This window comes from Centroberyx affinis, unplaced genomic scaffold, assembly GCF_046629955.1.
Source record: "Centroberyx affinis isolate AG114_WGS23_722 - 3 ecotype Tasmania unplaced genomic scaffold, CSIRO-AGI_Caff_v1 ptg003539l_1, whole genome shotgun sequence".
NCBI classification, from domain to species: Eukaryota; Metazoa; Chordata; class Actinopteri; order Beryciformes; family Berycidae; genus Centroberyx; species Centroberyx affinis.
This window is the reverse complement of record NW_027281479.1, coordinates 48,343-70,374: the sequence shown is the minus strand read 5'-3', so window position 1 is coordinate 70,374 and position 22,032 is coordinate 48,343. Positions and strand designations below refer to the sequence as shown.

Genomic DNA, 22,032 nt, shown 5'->3' with positions numbered 1-22,032 from the left:
GGACTGGCCTCACCTCCTCAGCCCTCTTTCAGGGTGTGACTTAGAGTGCTAGATTGTAAGCTTGTTCTCCTCTACTGACTCTTCTCTGCCCTACTTTGGTTGTGCTTGCTTGCTGTCTTTGTCCCCTGCATTTCTCTCTGGGGTCATGCAGAGAGCCTGGAAACACCCCCTCTAACATGACATAACCCAGTGGTTCCCAAAGTGGGATCCAAGGGTCCTTGACTGGTTTCCCTGAGGTCCTCAGCAAAATGAAGAATAGTTTAATTTTACTAGTAGTGCATTCACTAGACAATGAACACAATGAGAGAATGTGTAATGATGACTGTTTTGATCATACATTTCACTTTCCAGTGTTGTTTACCCCAGCATAGATAGTTATGCAATTCAATACTGAATCATAAGTAACAACAAAATTTTTTTCTCAGATATGGTTTCCTAGTAAAAATCAAATGGGTCCATTTAGGGGTCCTTGACATGAAAAAGTTTGGGAACCCCTGACTTCTGCAGGTCTCACTTCCACTGGATTGGTAAAGCCATGTTAATTAACATGCACTCTCAATCCATGGCCAGTTCACTGCAGAGCCTTTTGAAGTACAGATGTAGCTATGAATATTACATTGTACTGCAGTTGGCTGCATGTTGCCCTGCATTTAAACCTTACTGTGTAGCAGCCATTTTATTAACTGTGACTGTTCATAAAGCAATACTTTTATACTTTTATGCATGTTCCTATATACGTACATACTGTACTTCCTTGCATCTAGTGGCCTAATCCCTGCTGATTAACACCCAAATACTGTGATTCTGCTATGCAGAAATACTTGAATGACTGAAATCAGTCACTTACCATTGTCACACTTTTCTTCTTGTTGCACTGTATTGTCTTGTCTTGTTTTTACTCTGAATGCACCATGACCTACCATTGCATTGTTGCACTGTGTTGCCTTGTGCATTGTTTGGTTTGTATTTGTTTGTTTGGTTTTTTGTTTGGATATTTTATATGTTTTATATGTTTGGATGCACTGTGACCTTAAGAAAACGTTTTTCGTTCCACTGTGCACTTGTGAATGACAATAAAGTTGAATTGAATTGAATGTGTTTTAGTGTAGAAGCAAGTCACTAAAGTCACAGAGTTCTCAGTTGACTCCTGCTCCTTCCCTTCTCCAGTCTAGGCTTGTTGAGGACCCAGTGGCCATCCTACAGGCAGCACATGCTGCAGCCACTCAATCTAAGGTCTGGCCATGGCTATTCCTGACTGTAGTTCTGGTTGCATCCCCCTGTGTTTCAGAGTGATGTGTGTTTGTGAGACAGTATCAATAGTTTTCTTTCTGTCTGTGATGAACTAGTAAAAGTGGGGGGCCAGGATGGCCTAGTAGTTAGTGAGGTCATCCCCTCACCGGGTTCGATCCCCCCTGTAGCCGTACCTGTCAAAATATCCTTGAGCAATATACTTAACCCCCACCTGCTCCAGGGACAGTGCGCTAACTTTGTTATTCAGTGAGCTTGATTGCATTCCTCCATATTGTGCCCTTTTGAGTTGGTTTGCTTGGAATGTCTATTCTGACAAATAATTTGTTTTTTAATATATTTATACCAGGTATCTTTCCTGTAACATTCAGTTAATCTGAACTGCATGTGTCTCTATGCATGACACTCCACACATCTCATTTGATTTGACTGTTTCTGTTTCCTATGTGTGTAAAGATTTATGTGTATTTCTTTGAAATCCCTGCTAAACTCTGTATTTCTAGAATCCATGTGATACGCTAGCATAGTGTGTGACAGTGTGGCATGACTACCTCTATTGTTAGTAACAGTGGGCTGTGATGAAACACCCCTCTCTCTCCTTCCTTCTGTGTGGCCTTGTTATTGAACAAATGAAATGCACTGATACCAAGGACCCAGAGCGTGCTCAGTGAGCTCTGAAGGGCTCTGAAAGGGAAAGATGGGAACTCAAGTTGTTCTGGGGTGGGCTGGTGGGTAAAGAACCTGATTTGACATTAATGCTGTAAGTACAACATGGAAACGGACCAGCTCACACATGTTCATGCAGGATTTCATGCCAGAAGAAGCCCTCCACCTAATGAATCCAGCTCCCACATTATGTCTTGCCTGAATGTGTAGTAATTGGTGCCAGTGCTTAAACTGAAGCATGTTTTTTTTGGTGAAACTCCAGTGTATGCATGTGCGTATTTTAAAACAGAATATGAACTCATTCAACAATAATCTATATTTTATCAATCGTTTGTTTTCAGTGCATTGATATTCTAAATGCAGGAGGTTACTTCACTCCTTTATTATCTAGTGTTCAATACGTCAAGACTTTTTGTTGTAAGAGTTTTTCTCACCTTGTTTATTAACCGGAACTAACAGGGGAAGACTGAGGAGCAGATAGCTGCAGAGCGGGCCTGGTACAACACCGAAAAAGTGTGGCTCGTCCACAAGGATGGATTTTCCTTGGGTTAGTAAAGACTTCTATTAATGTCCGCTTCATGTTTTCAATTATTTCAGTTATTTCAAGGTTCAACTTACTTTGTGTGTCTGTGTCTGGGCGACATTTGATTGTTGGACAAATGGGTTTTGAATTTTTTTTAAAGAATAGAAAACATTTTTTGATTTAATTAACACTGACCTTTTGTTTCATTTTTATGGAACTTACTCATTATTAAGGATGATTCGCCTGCTACAGATGCTACAAATGTGTGAGATAAGATGCAGTTTTTGCAGTCAGGTTGAGATAATATGTCATAATAAACAAACTCTCTTCTTTCTGGTGATGCAGCCACTCTCCTGAAGACGGATGCAGGCAGTCTGTCGGAGGGGAAGGTGAAAATCCGACTGGAGAGTGACGGATCTCTGTTGGATGTGGATGAGGATGATGTGGAGAAGGTATTTAATCATGAGCTATGAACTTCATTCATTACTGATGATGACACTGGGTGACGATATGACATATTTTGACTCTGAACTTTAGGCAAACCCTCCGATGTTTGACCGAGTGGAGGACCTGGCCTCTCTGCAGTATTTGAATGAGTCGAGTGTGATGCACTCCCTGCGCCAGCGGTACGGCGGTAACCTGGTCCACACCCACGCTGGGCCCAACATGGTGGTCATTAACCCCATTAGCGCCCCCTCTATGTATTCTGAGAAGGTAGGCTGCAGCCTACACACATACTAGCACACCTCTTATGGAATAGCACAACACAAGAAAGGATCATTAGAATGAAATAAACTTGCAAAGATGGAATATAATTTAGACAACCACCTCCCCCTCTCCTTCTCTCTGCTTCTGTCTTCCCATCAGGTGATGCACATGTTTAAGGGCTGTAGGAGGGAGGACACTGCACCTCACATTTACAGCATGGCCCAGTCCGCCTACAGGAACCTCTTGACCACTCGCCAGGACCAGTCCATTGTCTTGCTGGGCAAGAGTGGCAGTGGCAAGACTACCAACTGTCAACATCTGGTCCAATACCTGGTCACCATTGCCGGCAGCACCAGCAAAACCTTCTCCAGTAGGTTGAAACTGATCCAAACTATAATTTTTTTTTCATCAGAATTCAATGTATATTGTGTTAGGAAGTTGCTTGATGTTTGTTTAGTATGTTTAGTATTCAGTATACAGGACATGACAGATGTCAGTTTTCTATGTATTTTTCCCCCCAAATTACTTTGTTTCTCTTTTGTTTCCTGTAGCAGAGAAATGGCAGGCGGTCTACACAATTTTGGAGGCATTTGGGAATGCCTCCACCTCTATGAATGGGAACGCTAGCCGCTTCTCCCATGTTGTCTCCCTGGACTTTGACCAGGCTGGCCAGGTGACCTCAGCCTCTATCCAGGTACATATAAACTCAAAGCCATTGGTGTGGTCCATCCACTGAACCTCCTACACATACACACATCTATGAGTTCCGATGAGATATCAAAATCTTATTTAGATTTGCACAAACTCCCTCATGCTTCATAATTATGCTTTGTCTATAAGAAATTTAAATATTAAAGATGTTGTGGTAATATCTTGTCCTGCTCTGTCCTTTCAGACCATGCTTCTGGAGAAGACGAGGGTGACAAGAAGACCGGAGGGAGAGTCCACCTTTAATGTGTTTTACTATCTGATGGCCGGAGTAGACAGCTCCCTTAGGTTAGGGTGAATTCTATACTATCATACCAAAAGCACATTACAGTCCATAGTATAGTCTGTATTTACTGACACCACATAGGAGATTGGAGGCAGAATTGCACTGGTGATTTTCACTGGATTTTGTATTTCTTATTTTAACACATCGGGTGAAGTATTGCTGCTTTTGGGGAATGCTTTGTTGTGTGCCAGACTCAATACCGAAATTCGTCCCTCAAGTCACAATGGCTGAGGTACTGGCAGGCACAAGAGACGTTGAATCCTCTGCCTTGTTGCCATTGTGACTGATAACTGGTTTCTTCATCAGAACTGAACTGCACCTCAACCACTTTGCTGAAAACAATGCATTTGGAATCGTGCCACAGCCCAAGGTAAATACTGCTTGTTGTTTGGGAGACTGGCCCGTTGGTCAGCGTACCTGTTAAGTGATACGAATAGGCACCAAAATCATCCATGTGTCCCCAGTAGGTCATTAGCTATGGTGTTCCATGCTAACACTTTAGCATACAATATGTTGAGTGATAGTTGATGGATGAATAGCATTATCTTAAACATGAGAAGATGAGAACTTGTAGCAGCTATATGGATATACGGCTACGTCTGGCAGTTTTGTGTAGGAGATTTTATAAAAATAACATTTTTGCGTGTTTACATAGGAAGTGATTGTGGTGGGTGATTGGATACTGTGTACAGCTAAAAATCACTGTGCAGCAGATGAATAGTTCCAAAAATAAACTAGTTACTTGAATTAATGATATTTCATTGTAAATCCACAGGCCATGTAATAAACCTACTAACAACGTTTTATAACTAAAAGGCCAGTCTTCTTAATACTAGTCACCACCTACTATCACTCAACAGAGTATATGCTAAAGAGTAACACGCAACATGGAGCACAGGAGTGAACAATGTTGGTGTGTTCTCATCACTTAAAGGGGCATTAAGTAATCTATGACTTATCATCGACAAGTCTCTGGCTCAGTTTACGGTGGCCTGGAGCTGACACAATAATTAAATCACATTTTCACAATACAGACCAGTACGGGTTGGAAAATAGGTTTTGAAAGCTCATCAGCTGCAAAAATAATCATTGAGTCAGACCCTGTTATTGATCAACAACCAGATGTAGTCATTTTGTGCTATGGGACAGTAAAAATCCCATATATTGCACCTTTAACTGGTAAGGTGACCAATGGGTCAATCTCCCAAAAACTTGGTGCATTCCTTTAAGACCTCTTGTGAGGAGAAAAGTTCCCTTATCCAGATTCCTTTATCGAGTTCCAGAAACAAACCAAATACATTTGAATGTGTGTGTGTTATCTCCCAGTCTGATGACAAGCAGCGGGCCTCCCAGCAGTTCTCCAAGCTACAAGCGGCCATGAAGGTCCTGGGCATCAGCACCGAGGAGCAGAGGGCCTTCTGGCTCGTCCTCGGGGCCATCTACCATCTCGGGGCTGCAGGAGCTACCAAGGGTAAGACTGCTGAACACACCAAAGGGGTTTGCCATTCTATAGCTGCATTACTTATTCATACATATTGATTTATATATGTGGATTTTTGTAGATGTATTGCATATAATACTGATAAAAAGGCATATCCAAATATTGACATTCGACACTTTACACACATTAGTATACATATTTTGACACAATTACCTATCAAAATCTAGAATATTATAGCTGGACAACATAGATATTATGGCCATTGAGAAGTGCTACTATCAGTCATCAATATCTCTATGTCAAATATATATATCTTAATGCCATTCTTGCCATTCAATTGATATGGTAAAGACTAGTGTCCATCAGTTAGGAGGAACAGATACAGTGGAGAAAAGCAAGTTTCTCTACTGTTCTGTATTATTTACTAGTTTCTCTAGTGTCCTGCTGCTGTCTGTATTGCACCTGTTAAATTGAATTTACACTGAATTGTGTATGTGTAAGTTTAAGCAAAGGGCCATCCTTGATTTGTAAATTTTCAAAGCAATATAACATTCACCTTAATTAGAAACCCTCTAAACACTACCCTCATTGACAATGCATGGTAGAACTTACTAAAAATGACATTTTTTAGAGCCATAATGACTTTCAGAATGCCTTATAAAAACTCACCGATGTCAAGTCTGCACTAACTTACTGTAGGTAACAACTTCAGTGTGATGCAAGACAGCTGTAATCCAGATATCTGAATTATGCATACTTTACTTTTCAAAGATGTTTACTGCAAAAGTTGTTAGCCTACTCCACAGCAGATGGGTAGATGTTTTATAGCTTCATGAGTTAATCAGAAAAGAAAAAATGTAAAAAAGGTGACCGTATCATTATCTAGGATAATTTGGGGTTCATCAGGCTACATTTTCTGTTTTGGAAGTGATAACACTGCCATATATAAGTAAAAATTCATACAGACATAACAAGATTTCCCTAGTGAGACACTGCAGATTAGTCTCAATCTCTGGTTTTATAGTTTGGTTTTATGGGAGTTGGTCATGCTCACATAAGTGTTTCATTGGGTCGGATCTAATACTCTGTCATACAGCTTCATACAAGTAATTTTGGTCAGGAAAGGTCTTCCCATTGTCTGTTGTCCTATTCATGACGACGTTATTAGTTAAATTGAAGCAGGTTTGTACCACATTAGTTGCAGCTGCAGGCCAAACATCCCTGAGGCTGATTGATAGGAAAAGTAGTTGTAACTCAAGGACAGCAAAATACCAGCCTGATTTTAGCCTTAAGCCACAAAAAAACATCTTACCTTGTCATAAGAAGGCGTCAGGGGACTCATGGAGGCAGCAACCCAATTAAATCGGAGGATTTGTTTCGATGTGTTTGCAGCTATTTGTATGATGAAACCAAAAGCAAGATGTTTTGATTGTTTTCTTGCTCTGAAGTAATAGAAACGACTGTCTTTGCCCCTCATTTGAGGACTTTCATTCCAAAATAAGATATCCACCATTTGAAAATGATGATGTTGATTGTTGACATGAAAGTGATGTGGTGTTACTATTATCTTAAGACCCTTGCTTACAAATAGTTATTTTTACGGATGGAATCATATGGGATTTTGAAACTTTGACTCAAATTTCATGTGGCAAAACCTTTCCAAAATACACAGTTTTGGAATGAAAGTCATTATTTATATCTAATGTTGAATCTCTGTTTTGAATCTCTATTTATTATGTCATTAGTTTTTCTCTGCTCTCTTTAGTTCCTCTCTGATGTACAAGTTGAGCAAAACCACATTAAGGATATTTGATTTAAGAATAGCTTCATAATACGTTTTTGTCTGCTTATTGTTACTAAGGAAATCAATTAACTTGATGCAGGCCTTGTCTATTTTCTGTTTTGGAACTTGTTAACATACATAACATGGTACAATACAATATACAATTTACAAGAAACAACAGCATGAAGATTCCCCCCAGTGATAGTTGCAGGCAAGTCCTTGCCAAATGATTTTGAGTGTTCCCCTCCAGTGGGCTGTCAATCATTATGATGGCAGTAGAAAATGGTATCTGCTATGGAAACAATTTTACAATTTTAAGCAATGAATGCTTCAAACTATTGGGTGACCGCTGGTTCTTTGTTGATAGGGGCTTTGTCCTCCTGGAAGACATACTGTAGTTCTGATAGATCACATTTACTTATAGATGAAATATCATGTTCATTGGCCATGCAACTTGATTATGTAACACAAGAGGGCAGCAAAGATCTCTATCCCCGTAGAACCAGTAAAAGGGACCACAGTACATGAAATGAGCTTGTTTTATTTTATTTTCTCTATACACATCCTATTAATGTCTTATAAGCGTAGACAGAAGGAAGGCTTACTCCACTATGAGTTTGGGTCCTTTTTCTATATCGTTTTTTTTTTTTTTATCTTTAAGCGTCAGACACTCAACTGTGTGTACCAGTAAAATGGACTTTTTGAAGCAACCCAGTTTCCCTTCTTGATGTGCTTTGCTGGCATTTGCATTGTGATGGTGAATGTCTATCAAAGCAAATATTTTAATGTCTTTTCTTTGATTGTCTTCACAACCATCTTGCTTATCATAATGAAGAGTATGGGAGGCTTTTGCTGATGAAACAGATAGAGCCAACCATTCTTCTTTTGAAATCCCCCAGTTTCTCTCTTATGTCTTAAGAGATAATACTCCATGGTGGATTAAAGCTGAAATTTGCACTCATATCTGCATGTTTTTATCACTCAGCCACTAGATTAAAGAGAAACTTATGTTTCCCAAAAGAGGTCTTTATGTAAATTAATTAATTGCACTCCCTAATGATAGGAATTGTAAGTTGATAAAGGACAATCATCACTAAAAAAAATAACAGAGAAGTTTTCTGATCTTTTTGAACATCAAACGGTAGTTATAGAGACTTGTGAGAAAAATCCTTTTTTTTTTTCAATTGCAATTCCATGTATTCAAGCCACCGATATTTTGAGTGTGCTGTTAGGGCATGTTCTATCCAGCTGTGTCAGTGTCAGCTTGACCAGAGACATAATCCTACTCTGTCAGAGACAGGATTGTCACAAAGCTACCAGGCTAGCCACGCGCCTGGGGTGGTTGGCAGAGGGGCTAATGGAGGTTTTCATGCACGTGTCTCAGCTGGCAGGAAACAATTTGCGCGTCATGAGTGGGCCCAGAAGGCTGCCTACCTGCTGGGCTGCACCCTGGAGGAGCTCTCCTCCTCCATCTTCAAGCACCAGGCCAAGGGCACCCTGCCCAGAGCCAGCAGCATCCGCCAGACTGCTGACGAAAATGGCACAGGAGACGCAGGTACTCCACACACCACATGTACAAACAGACTCTCCCCCCTTCACTCCACACAGCCTCACTCTCTGTCCCTCTGTCACTCTCCCTCTGTTGCCACACACACACACACACACACACACACACCTCTGTCTGCTCATCACCTGAGGGAAATTGCATGCTCTAGAGAAAGTAAAGCTTATCTTAGTAATGAATACCACAGCTTTACAATGGCTATTGACAGATAAGTACACACACTATATCAGGACAAGCAATTTTAGATCTACTCTTCATTCACTGTCCTTGAAATCATAATTGCCTCACATTGATTTTTCACACATGTGCAGTTCCTCTGACTTTTATCCAGACTGCAACACACTTTGAAGGGCGTGAGGATACAGTTAAAAGTCTATCACAGTAGGGATGGAGAGAATTGACCTCTATTTCACCCTTTCTCTATCTCCCCTCACTCACAAGCACACAGACATAGATGAGTATGCACACACATACACACACACAAACATACACAGACACTCGCCCCAGGCACCTTTAACTCACTAGCTGTGTCACAGATAGAGTGGAATGAATTAGGAAAGCTTAACAGGTGGCCGTTGCCATAAGGCACAGATATGGGTGTGTGCAGTTTGATCCGAGCAATTCTGATATACCTGAGTGTGAAAGTCCTAAATTACACTGCTTTACAGAGAAAATTTCAGAGCTGGTTGGATACCTTATGCCGTAGGGCTTAATGTCACAACTCAAATGTGCTGCCATTGTACATCCTATTAGAAGCAAATGTAGTGACCCTAGTTTTTACAGCTGAAAATCCAGAATTTTCACTCTATCTTATAATTCCAATACTTGTTCTGTTTTTCTTTTTGATGGTACATATATTGTTGTTTACTGTTGCTGTTTTCTGTTTGTGTCTGGCTGCTCCTCGTACCAGGATCCAAGGCTACAGCTATGGAGGGTTTGGAGGCCATGGCATCTGGGCTTTACTCTGAACTCTTCACCATCCTCATTTCTTTCATCAACCGGTTAGTCTGCCTGCTCCTCTGTGCTTAGCAGACTGCAGCTGCCACTACTAGCAAACAATTACTAGAGTGGATCCTGCCTTATTGTTGCCTGTTCCTCCTGTGCATGCTTGTGTGTGTGTCTCCTGACAAAGATGGTGAAAAATCCCATAAAGTGAGGACATGTTGCTGCCCCTCACTTGTTTAAGGGGGTATTTTAATTTTAGGACTTGGTTTGGGGGTTAAGGTTAGATGTAGGATTGGGTTTAGGTTAGGGTAAGGGGTAAGGTTAGGTTTAGAATTTAGGAGTTTGGGTTAGGACTTTGCTTTTCTGGTTAAGGTTAGAATTAGAATTTGGTTTAGGTTTAGTTAGGGTAAGGGTTAAGTTTAGGAATTTAGTGAAGAGGGTTAAGGTTAGGATTCGGGGTTATGAAATGAATATAATCAGTGAAGGTCCTCACAAGTATAGTAATACAATCGTGTGTGTGTGAATGTGTGTGTGTATGTGTGTGTGTGTGTGTGTTTCAGGGCCTTGAAGTCCAGCCAGCACTCCTTGTGCTCTCTGCTCATTGTGGACACCCCAGGCTTCCAAAACCCCAGGCTGGCCAAGCGGGAATGCGGCGCCACTTTTGAGGACCTGTGCCACAACTACACCCAAGAACGTCTGCAGACCCTCTTCTACCAACGCACCTTTGTTCAGGAGCTGGAGAGATACAAGGAGGTAAGGACACGTGGAGTGTATGCACTGTGCGTACAGCCTCATTCTCTTTGTTTCTTTTTTCTCCAGCTGCTCTCTCTTTCTACCTATTGCTCTCTCTCAGATATATCAACTCCAATAGGGCGCACGTTCATACATCAGGTACACTATCCCTCCCACCTGTCACAAGTCGTGACAAACCAAAGTTGTTCATGTGTTCCACCTCCTCATCAATGATGCCGGTCTGCACCTCTCCTGCCGAGATCAAAGTGAAGTCGCTCACAACTGCCTTTGGGAGACACGCCCAGCTGCACAGCAGTGGTGTTGCTCCCTGATGAAGAATAACACCCTATTATTTCACTTTCTCCCTCCTGTCCTCCTAGCAGTTCTGTCTGCTAATACTAGCCCATAATAACTGGGCAGAATCATCCCTGCAAACCCAACATTCAGCAGCATATTTCCACCTTTGAAATATCTCCAGGATTAGGCATTTTTTCTCCTTTAAGTGATCCATTTTGCTTCTTGTTTCCAGATTTGATTACTGCAATGCACTTCTCTCTGCATGTCCCAAATCTACACTCAAAAATATCCTTCTTACTCAGCTGCCAGGATACTAACACTAACCAGAAATCATGATAATATTACCATTAATACTGGGAACAAGGATCCTGGGATTTCCCACCCACATTCCCACCCACATCTTCTGCCTGGGAGAAAGGGAAATTGAGAGAAATGAATATACTGCATAAATCTATAGTGTAATGCTAAATCATCAGTGCATTTTTTTAAAATGTAAGAAGCTGGAAAACTCCCATGAATATCTGGCCCTTCTGGATTGTTGATGTGCATGGCAAGACATACATGCCCAGATTCATGCACTGGTCTATATATAGCTTTTATTTTATTGATATTACATTACATGATTTAAAAATGGGATTCCCAAAAATATCAGAGCAGAGAGGTTATACTGCCTAGAGTGAAAATGGGTTGATTTTCAATAAAATATTACCAATAACACCAACATGTTAACCAGTTTTGCCCAGGTCTCTCTTCATTGATTCCTTGTGAATGGATACATTGATTACAAAGTCCTACTTATACCTTAGACAAAGGATTACATAACCTTGCCTCATAGTAATTTGCTGATCATCTGAACCCTCTGCTCACAGGATGCGGGACTCCTCCACATTCTAAAGAAAACATCTGGAGGCTGAGCCGTCTCCTACAGTGTCCACTTCATTTGGAGCAAGACTCTTGTCATTGTCAGGGAAATAGACATATAGTCACAATATTTAATTCCAGCCTCAAGACACAAGTATTTAGTAAAACTTACAGTCGACCTCACAGTAACTCCCAGCATACCAGCCATTCCTTTCCTTTTGTCTCCCTCGCTGCAGTCTGTCGTTTACTCTCTGCTCCTGCAGACTGGACTTGTGTTGCCCCAGTGCTCTAATACAGGGTGTATCCACGCAGACACACACACACGCATACCCACATGCATACACAAACAGACCTACATACATATATCCTCTGGCTTCTTATTTTGATGTGTTTGCTCTGGTTTGCTTTCATGTGAATTTATATCCCTTGTTGCCCTCTAAAACACTTTATACATAAATATGAATTGGCCTGACTTTATTTGAACCCTTTGCCCTAACTAAACATTGTCCAAGATCTATTTCTTTCTCAATTTCAATCTCAGAACAGCCTCAGTGTCAATCAGCTAGTAGACATCTATTGTTGTCTTTTTCCGTTTAATCAACATCATCATTAGCCATTAAAACAGCCTGTCAATCTGCCTGTCTGTCATCATCCAGGAGAACATAGAGCTTGTTTTAGACGACATGGAGCCCAGCACATCTCTGTCTGTAGCCGTGGTAGACCAAGCGTCAAGCCAAGCACTGGTAAGAATAATATTTTAATATGTCTATTGTCTTCATTTATGTCTTATATTATGTTTCCAACTTGCATAGCCACTTATTTTCCTTGATATTGCACACAACAAATTGGTATTGGTATACTAACTTAACTCTGAATCCCTCAGTAGCTCAGAACACCCAGGTGACTCGCATCCCTTTCATGATCAATATTCACACAGTAATCCCTGGAAAATCTTACTTTATTCAAGATACTTTCATGAATCACAATGAATCTGTCGATAACACACAAACTGAAAGTTCTGTACAGAATATCAGTAGTTAATCTGTTCAGGGTCTGAAGTTTTCTATATGTGAGTTTTTAGATATTGAAAGGTGTTGTTTGGCAGAAAGAGGAAAGAGAGGGTAGGAGCAGGAAAACAAAGGTTAGAGAATTGACTTCCACAAAGAAAATCGATGTTTAGCCTTTGCAGCCTGTGATCTGTGCCATGGAAACAGAAATGGCAGAGTTTAGAACGTCATAGATCACTTTGGTATAATTCCAGTGTGTTTGGTTTGAGTGCTTTACTTTTTAAAGGGTCCCCACTCTAATGGGAATGTCATCAGAAGCAATAAACCATAGTGCATCAGACTGAAGTCCAAAGGAAAAAACCTCTGATTCTTCAAAGTCTTTTCTAAAGTCGACTCCAAAAGATCTGCTTCTTAGAATGAAAAAGACATTTTGATCAAAGATGTTTTTCACTCACTGACAGTTTTTCAGTGTTGCTGCTCCAATGTCCGTTATCACAAACAGCCGTAATGCTCAGTTAAATACAAGCCTCATAGCTGTCATATGTCTCCTCCAAACTGATAATCTGTGTTGTATTTGCAGCCAGTGTAGTTTGAACTTCTGATAAGGATGTCCCCAGTTTATTAAATCTCATGTTCACTGAGGTGTCCAACTTCCTGATAGCTGCTAAAACAGCTTTCGGTTTTTGTCGCTATCTATAGGTCCAGGTATAGGTTCAGGGTTGCTGACTGAGCTAGCTGTCTCTCTCAATGTGGTGTGTGTTCTGCCTGGAGCTTGTCATCATTCACAACAGCATTGGCTTGCTATAATTCTCTTTGGCTGAAAATATACCATTTAAATTCTTGACTTTGGCGAGAGTGTAAGAGCTGAAATAAAGCCCCACTGTCTTATTCTGAAGGTGGAAATTGAACGTACGGCAGCTGAGATGAGTACTGCACTTCATTTCAGCAAAAACAATTCCAAGTCACGTGTTTAGCTGGTATAAGGTTGGACATCGACTGGTACAATAAGAGAACACAACAGCAACCTATTCAACACACTGCTTTGTGATGCCCACCTCTGTGTTGCACTTGGGTTTCTGTGCTCATGCTAATTAATTGGATTACCTTTTAATGCCTACTCCCCAACCACTCTCTTCATACATGAAAGACTGCGAATGTTTTAGAAACTTTGAGCTCTGACTCTAGTATTAGAGCCAGGCCTGTCACCACTGCCTCAAATCTGGAAAACATGCAGAAGGCAGTATTCAGTGTTTGAAGGTTGATTGTCAGAATCTGTCAGCCTGTTTTTGCAGTACGCAGGAGGCAGACAAATAATAAAAGCTGAAATTTCCTCCGATTTATGGACATGTTCCCTTTACATATATGAGTAGATTTAATCATCTAGCTTGGAGGTAGACCTATTAGTAAAGAGCAAGTAGAGTATTGGTGAGAGTCTTACGATACGTTACATTACGATATGTAATGAATCACATTGGTAAGATCAAAAGAAAGCTAAAGGCCCTTGTAACAAGGCAGTTGTCTGTTTGTTTTGGTCTGCTGTGGACAGTCATTCTTATTCATATACTGGACGACTGCAGGTAAAACAGAAATCTTTTTTTTGAGGCAGACCTATTAGAAAAGAGTGAGTACAGTATGGATGAGAGTCTTAAGTTGTGATGAATCACATAGGTAAGATGGAAACCAAGCTAAAGGTCCTTGGGCCAGTTTTCTGTTTATTTCGGTGAGTGAGTAGTCATTCCTGCTCATGTACTTTTACTCTGGAGGACTGCAGGTAAAACATTTTGTGTACTCACTGAGGGTACAAGAAGAACCCCTGACCTTTGTGTGTGTGTGTGTGTGTGTGTGTGTGTGTGTGTGTGTGTTTGTGTGTGTGTGCGTGCGCATGTGTGTGTGTGTTTGACAGGTACGGACACTACGAACAGATGAGGCACGGGGCTGTTGTGGCTGATGGAGGAGGAAGCATGTACAGCCTGGGGGATCAGAGGAAACACTGTTGGGACGTCTCTTCAGCTACTACGGGCCTGCTGAGGGAGAGAGTAAAGGTAAGGAGAGGACACATACACACACACACACACTTGAAGCTAATACAGAGCACATGACAAAAAATAGTCATAAACTAATAGAAATCTGTGACTCTATTGAAAGTTCTCACTAACAACACCATTTGTGCATGTTTTGTATATGTTTCTAATAAAAAAAGAAGATATTAAATCATCCAAATATGATTTACATTACAATTATCAATATTAAAAATGTTACTCAATAAACAGCATGCTGTAAGTACACATATGCTTCAGATAACCTTTCATCCCTGTTGTTGTAACATGAAATATTTGTGGATTTTGTATCATCTGTCAGAGCACCACTGTTCCCTATTCTCTGTTTCACAGCATGGTTACAGTATATCTTGCTACAGCAAAAAAGTTCTTTACTGTAGGTTAAAAGCTAGATAAAGGGAAGACATTGCAGCTTCGCTTATCAACAGACCACAGTTAAAGAATCTCTTCTCTGTGTTAGAAAGGGCCACAAAGGTTTTGCGGTTCAGATCTAATTACAAAATCAAAGCTTGTCAGTTTGGGATTACCCAAGCTCAACTTTTCAGCTTCACCTTCTTTGGTGAATTATTGTACCTCTATTGTATCATGGAGAATGAGCCTTGCATTTCGATAGTAGATCTTAGACAAAACACTCACTGAGGGATAGCACCAGGATTATAGAATAGTCATAGAAATCCTTATACTGAAACTTGCCAAGGTTACAGCCTGAGGTCTATTGAAATTCCCCCAAAATAACTCAATAGGGTTCTGGAATAATAATAAAAGGGCAGAGTGTCCGCTTGCCCTCCAAAAAGACAACCCAAAGCCTCTAATTCATACGTTTTTATATAGGCCAGATTGGGGCTTTTTTCTCTATCATATTGTCTACTGTACCACGCTCACGAGTCAGACTGTTGCTTTGTTTATGACAGTGTAAAACAGACAGGCTAATGGGCGTGCTTGATGATGACTGATGATCACTGTATCAGTAAAGTTCATGTCGGTTTGTGACAGACTACACATACACAGACTGATCAGGACAAGCTGAATCAGCACGCTTTGATGCTCCCTTCATACAGACTGTCTATAAACATTTCCCTGAACTCATCTGGGTGGCGATGAAGGAGTCTATTCTCTCTATGTAGATACAGAGAGGTTAGGGCATGTGTGCTTGCTGAAAACACATTACCTGTTGATCTCTGTGTGTTTAAACCAACCAGGGAATCTTACAACTACCCTCTCCTATATTTATATCAGGTCACACTTTCCTCCTGAAGAGCGAACGGACTCATCATTTCCTGCTGGGCCACAGTCACGGGACTGACTGGGTGGAGTACGACGCCCGCGGGTGGCTGAACCATGCCAAGCAGAACCCTGCCTCCACCAACGCTGCAAGCCTCCTGCAGGACTCCCAGAAGTAAGCATCAAATTTGCAAGAGAATTCTATTTTATAGTGGATTATTTCTTGAATTATTACTTTAGTGGATTATTACGATGCTTCAGGCCAATCTGCCTCTTCCAGGAAGAACATCAGCTCTCTGTTCATGAGCCGCGCGGGCGGAGCCACCGTTTTGTCCGGCTCCATCGCCGGCTTCGAGGGCGTCTCCCAGCTGTCCCTGCGACGGGCCACTAGCATGAGGAAGACCTTCACTACAGGGGTGGCTGCTATCAAGAAGAAGTCCCTGTGCATCCAGATAAAACTTCAAGTGGTGAGAGGAGAGGCTGGGACAGTTCCAGGCCCCAGCGCAAGGACTGGGGCCTGGAACTGGAACGATGGCCAAGGCTAGGGATGGAACTGGGATTAGGGCTAATGTTACAGTTTGGATGGGATCATGGGGCTGCAACTACAGCTGAATTTGGAAAATGAGGCTAGGGCTGGTGCTGGCTTTAGGGCTGGAACTGAAACAAGGGCCAGGGCTAAGGGCTCCTTCCAGTGTTTTCACGGTGTTATTGACTCTTTTAAAAGGCTTGACTATGTCCTCATGCAGAATTAAGATGTTAGATATAACCCTCATGTGGGTATTAAAACACAGATTTGCTAAGAATTCTTATTAGATGTAATATTATTAGAAGTGCATGTCAGAGACAGTGTGTGGAGCATTTGCATCTTGTGATTAAAGAGATTCAGCTGCCGATTATATTTGTATATGTCATTAGTGGATGATATTGCTTTGTTGTTCCCCTGTTTCTACCTACATAGAGTCTCTAACCCACTTCTGTCTCCTCCAGGACGCCCTGCTTGACATGGTGCGGAGGTCCAGGATTCACTTTGTTCACTGCATGCTGCCTAAGGCCGATGCCCTCAAGGCTCTGAGTGGATCCTTGTTCAAAGGAGGAGAGGGCGAGGCTGGAGGGGAGAGTGGAGATTCTGGCTTGATGCAGCTAGACGCAGCTTTGCTCCGCGCTCAGCTCCGAGGCTCCAAGCTGCTCGATGCTCTCCGGATCTACAGGCAGGGTGAGGCTGCTGATTTAACTGTATTCTCAAGACGGGTATAGAAATACAGATCCCCTGTACTTGAGCCTAATTAGAAGTGTGGATTGAGTTAAAAAGATCTGAATTTATTTCATTAGTTTCCTACTATCAACACAGTGCCATAACAATGTACGAAATATAATGTTGTTATTCAATATTGTCCTTCACAGGCTACCCCGATCACATGGTGTTCTCTGAGTTTCGCCGACGTTTTGATGTGCTGGCACCACACCTCACCAAGAAGCATGGAAGGAATTACATAGTGAAGGACGAGAAGAGAGTGAGTCAATCAGAGAGAGAGGGAGTTAAATCTCCAGCTCTGCCAGTAGCAAAGTACAGTGAAGATTAATGTTGTGAAGAGGCAGCTTCATCTCATCCCCTCCTGATTTGTCAGCAGCCACTGACAGAGAAATACACCTTAATTCATCAGAGGTATTCTAATGACCTAATCAACTTAACCTCAGCTGCATCATGCCTGTTACCAAGGTAGATCAATATTCAGCAGAAAAGGCCTGCTAATTGCATTGAGCTTTGAGGTTGAATACCCTCAAAGCATATGTACTTATCATATTTTCTGTTCACGACATTAGAAACTAGCTGGCAAGGTTTTTCCTTAATGATTTGACAGGAAAGTGCTTCACTACTTCACTGCTTTTGTTTTAGATATATGGAAAATGACACAGCCTAATGGGTCTAGTGTTTTGTGAAATGCAACCTTCGCAGGGTGCTTGAATGTTCTGCTTAGAGGTTAACTATCAATGAGGGAGTGTTGTCCATTGGTCCAATGCAAGAGAAGCCCCGGTTGGAGTGCAATGGAGAGAAAAAAAATACAAAAGCTTGTTTTTAGAGAGGAATGAGAGAGAGTGAAAGAATGGGGTTAAGGGAGAGAAAAGCTCTTTTCCCCTGTGTCGGTGTATTGGGGCTGAGTTTCTGTGGAAACGCTGGCAAACAAAAGCCCCTCAGTGCTCGTGGCTAACCTCTCCTGGTGTAATCTAGATGTGGTCTTTCAGGCTGGAGGCTCAAGTGGAGAGAGGAGCCCGGGACAAGCATACACCTATACACAGGCTGGTAGATGGACAGGGAGAGGCTGCAGGCTGGCTGACAGTGTACCTCTGCATAGGCTGTATGTATTCAAGGCTGCGATAGGGCCAAGACCAGCAGGGGGTCAGGAGGAATAAGCCAGGCGCAGGTGGATTCTTGAGGACAAGTTGTCTAATTGGTTTGAGGTCTGGAGAGCCAAACTCTCCTGGTGCTTAGCGTCTTTCAGAAGGAAGTACAGCGGGGAATGGATTTGAGGGAAGAGGGAGAGCTGTACTGTCCATTAGTTGAGGATGGCAAGATGGGGGATCTGTGGACTACTGAACCGATGCAGTGTCAGTAGAAGGTCCCCGTGGATCCAAACGTTGAAAGACTAAGCGTGTGTGTGTGTGTGTGTGTGTGTACATGTGTGCATTTATCCAGGCCGTGGAGGAGCTACTGGAGTCCTTGGACTTGGAGAAGAGCAGCTACCACATGGGTCTGAGTAGGGTGAGTACTGCTACCATGTCGCAAACCATTAGACAACCTTAACATAACTGAATAAACACTTGCAACCTTCGTCCTTTTAGCTGTCTCAAAGTAGTATACACAGAGCTACATACTGCTGTTTTTGTCCTAGCATTTTTCAAAAAGTAAAACACCTCTTCTCTCGGGGAGTGGATTGTGTCCTTCATTGCATGTGTCCCTCCTTGATGAATGTTTGTCATCCTGTTTTGGAGAGTTGCCAACCATTGCCCCTTCTTCCAGTCTTTTAGCCATTGGCTACCCGAGAGGCATGTCTCTTCCCTGCCCCACTTTGTGACCATCATTTCTCCTTTGTATTCATGTCATTAGAGCAAATTCTTGCAAGTGATGCTCCTCTTTGTTGTTTTTCACCACGGCAGTTGTAAACTAATCACAGTAAACACTGCTTGGCACACTGAGGTCTAATCCCATCAGCTGGAAAGTGGCCATCAGCCAAGAAGAAAGGAAACAACAATGTGCAAAACAATGGATCTTATGCTCGCAGACTTGTGCAGTGTATTGGGCCCTATTAAAACACAAGAAATGAAAATGATTTGGAGGCAGCTGTACATGGCGCCAGAGTTCGGAGAGTGTGAAATGGGCTCAGAAGTAGACTAGCGCAAAGTCGACCATTCACAAAGCATTCCAGTGGCATCTTAGCAACCTCTGTCTCACTAGCATGCCAATTACACCAGCCTCAAATATTCTTATGGCGGTGGAATCACAGCTCCTGATAGGATAAACTCTGCCATTACAGATAGACACGTGTCTAAAAATAGCATGACTATGTCCTTGATTTTCACAGTATGTTCATCTTGAGGAATCCAAAGTTGCTTTTGAAGTGTTAAGTAGGTAAAGTAAAGGCAAAATACATAGGCATTAAGTAATGATCTTTTTTTTCACATCTGTAGGAGCTTCTCTTTCACACCCCAAGTGATTTAAAAAATAATATCCATTCATATCATTAAATGCATTACTCCTCCCTACTGGTTTGCAGATTTCCCTAGTTAAAGCTGCTGTGTCAGTTCCAGCTTCTGCTCTGTTAACGGATCACATATGGGTTTGGTCATTTACAAAGCACTGGGACATGGGCAGAGAGACCTTGGGTGGAGACAGTTCTCCCATCATCATCCATCCCTTTTAGTATCTTGCTCCCATCATATCTGGAAGGGCTTCACTGTACCTAATCCTTGTGAGGTGTAGACAGGCCGTGACGTGATCTGCTTTCTATTGGCTGTTTAACCATGTTTTACCTTTTGCCCCAGATTAGAAGCAGACAAGGCAGATTGTCTGAGATAATAACTTAATCACAGCTTTCTCACTTAGATAAGACTCACTTGTCCACGGATTACACTGATTCTTATTGATTTACTGCTTCAGTGCATTTATTTACTTTTTAACGCTGTTGTGTCCTATTTTGCTGTTGTGCTTAACACCTAGGAGGGCCTCTGAATCCCATTTTTCCCTAGCTAGAACAAGCATTACATGATCTTGTTAACTTATTTTATCATTTGCTCATGAGTTAAGTTGATGTTAATTGTGTGTGTGTGTGTGTGTGTGTTTTGTAGTTGTTCTTCAGAGCTGGCACCTTGGCTAAGCTGGAGGAGCAGAGGGATGAACAGACCAAGCGTAATCTAACCCTGTTCCAAGCTGCATGTAGTGGCTACCTGGCACGGCACGCCTTCAAGAAGAGGAAGGTAGGCAAGACTTCACACTGATAAGAACGATCTAAAGTCATCAATGTGCGAATGGGAATAAATGAGCCCAAACACTGGAAAAATAAGGATATACTGTATTTCTCTGAATATCAGACATTTCATCTAAATCATCACTCGAATGAGAGGAAATCCACTTGATTCGCTTTGATGTGTTACAAGACACAAGTCACAACTCTAACGCCATTATTCATTTGGAGAAAACAAATTATTCTTTGATATTTGTAACATGGAAAAATACAGACTCATGAACAGAACACAAATCTAGTAACAAGTCTAGTATCAAAGTCCATTTTGCTGCTTAGCTGGGGGTTTTTTTTTTTTTTTATAAAGTAGGTGAAGAATGTGAGTTTCAGTGGCCTTGTTGCCTAGGAGTTCACCAGGAGTCGAGAGTTTGTTGTCCGGAGCTAATTTTAGTGTCTGTTTGCTCTGCTCTTGGAGTAGAGCTAACTCACTCTGCTGTAAATCTTCAACTAATTACAGATGCGCTCTCTAAATCTATCAACCTAACCCTCCTTCCCCACTCCACCACCCTGATCCATCCAATCAGCATTCCCACAGGGATTTGATGGTGACATGTCCCTTTCTGTCACCATCTCATCGATCAGCTCCCTTTAAATGCAGCCCTATCATACATACCGCTGACTCACACCTCTCCGCTCCACCCCTCGTCCATTTTTCTCTCAGCGTGTGATGGGTCCATCTCTCTGGACCTCATACATGTCCTGTTGTGATATATGGAGCCCCGCTCTCCCTCTCCTCTCTGTGATTACTATTTAAGTGAACGTGCGGCTCGAGCTGGGTAGTGATGAAGCAGCAGAAACAGAATCACCCCGCAAAGTTACTGCTGTACTCCCAGTATGACATGCTGTTAGTGAATGGACATCTTGTTCACTTGTATATTATGGCAGTAAAACCATTAAAATGCTATCTTTCTCATAAATTTATATTAAATATGATCTTGGGGTTTTTTTTGTATTAGATTTCCAGCTTACTTTCTGCTACTACTGTTTACATCATGTGATTAGGAGATTTCCTTTTTCATCCTATGACAATATAAGCAGGTTTTGAGTAATGGGTGATAGTTGAAAAGGGAAACCTGAGAAAGGCCAATGGATTCCCTTTATTTAGTTCAAAGGTCATTATTCACATAGAGAGGCAGGCTAAGAGCCCGGTGCTTCATAATCTGCTGGAACTGGAGGAAAATCAGCAGTGAGGAACCATGCAAGATTGCTAGGAAGCTGTACTATTACAAAATCCATTAGCAAAGACGCAATTCCTTTCCCTGTACCCTCCCCTGCAAATGTATCTATAATGGAAAGATAAGATTCACTTTATTTTATCTTGTAACTCATTGCTTCTGAAATACAATTCAGGTTGGCGAGGTAAGATGTAGTACGCAATTATGAATGTGATGAGAGCTACCAGAGCCGATTCTATCAAGTCAGGAGTAGAGGATGTTCCAGTGTATCAGTCTATGTAAACTGTTCGAAAGAT

General features: G+C 41.7%; 1 protein-coding gene across 1 annotated transcript in view; it reads left to right on the top strand.

Moving 5' to 3' along the window:
- Positions 1–22,032, top strand: part of LOC139661520 (unconventional myosin-XVIIIa-like) — a 70,801-nt gene that overhangs the window by 17,391 nt on the left and 31,378 nt on the right. The window contains 19 exon segments of the mRNA XM_071539976.1: positions 2,374–2,461; positions 2,783–2,889; positions 2,975–3,151; positions 3,305–3,515; positions 3,697–3,839; positions 4,041–4,141; positions 4,446–4,509; positions 5,466–5,610; positions 8,748–8,936; positions 9,853–9,928; positions 10,433–10,625; positions 12,419–12,505; positions 14,673–14,811; positions 16,063–16,222; positions 16,328–16,514; positions 17,035–17,260; positions 17,449–17,558; positions 18,740–18,805; positions 20,389–20,517. Coding sequence (XP_071396077.1) covers positions 2,374–2,461; positions 2,783–2,889; positions 2,975–3,151; positions 3,305–3,515; positions 3,697–3,839; positions 4,041–4,141; positions 4,446–4,509; positions 5,466–5,610; positions 8,748–8,936; positions 9,853–9,928; positions 10,433–10,625; positions 12,419–12,505; positions 14,673–14,811; positions 16,063–16,222; positions 16,328–16,514; positions 17,035–17,260; positions 17,449–17,558; positions 18,740–18,805; positions 20,389–20,517 — 2,598 coding nt within the window.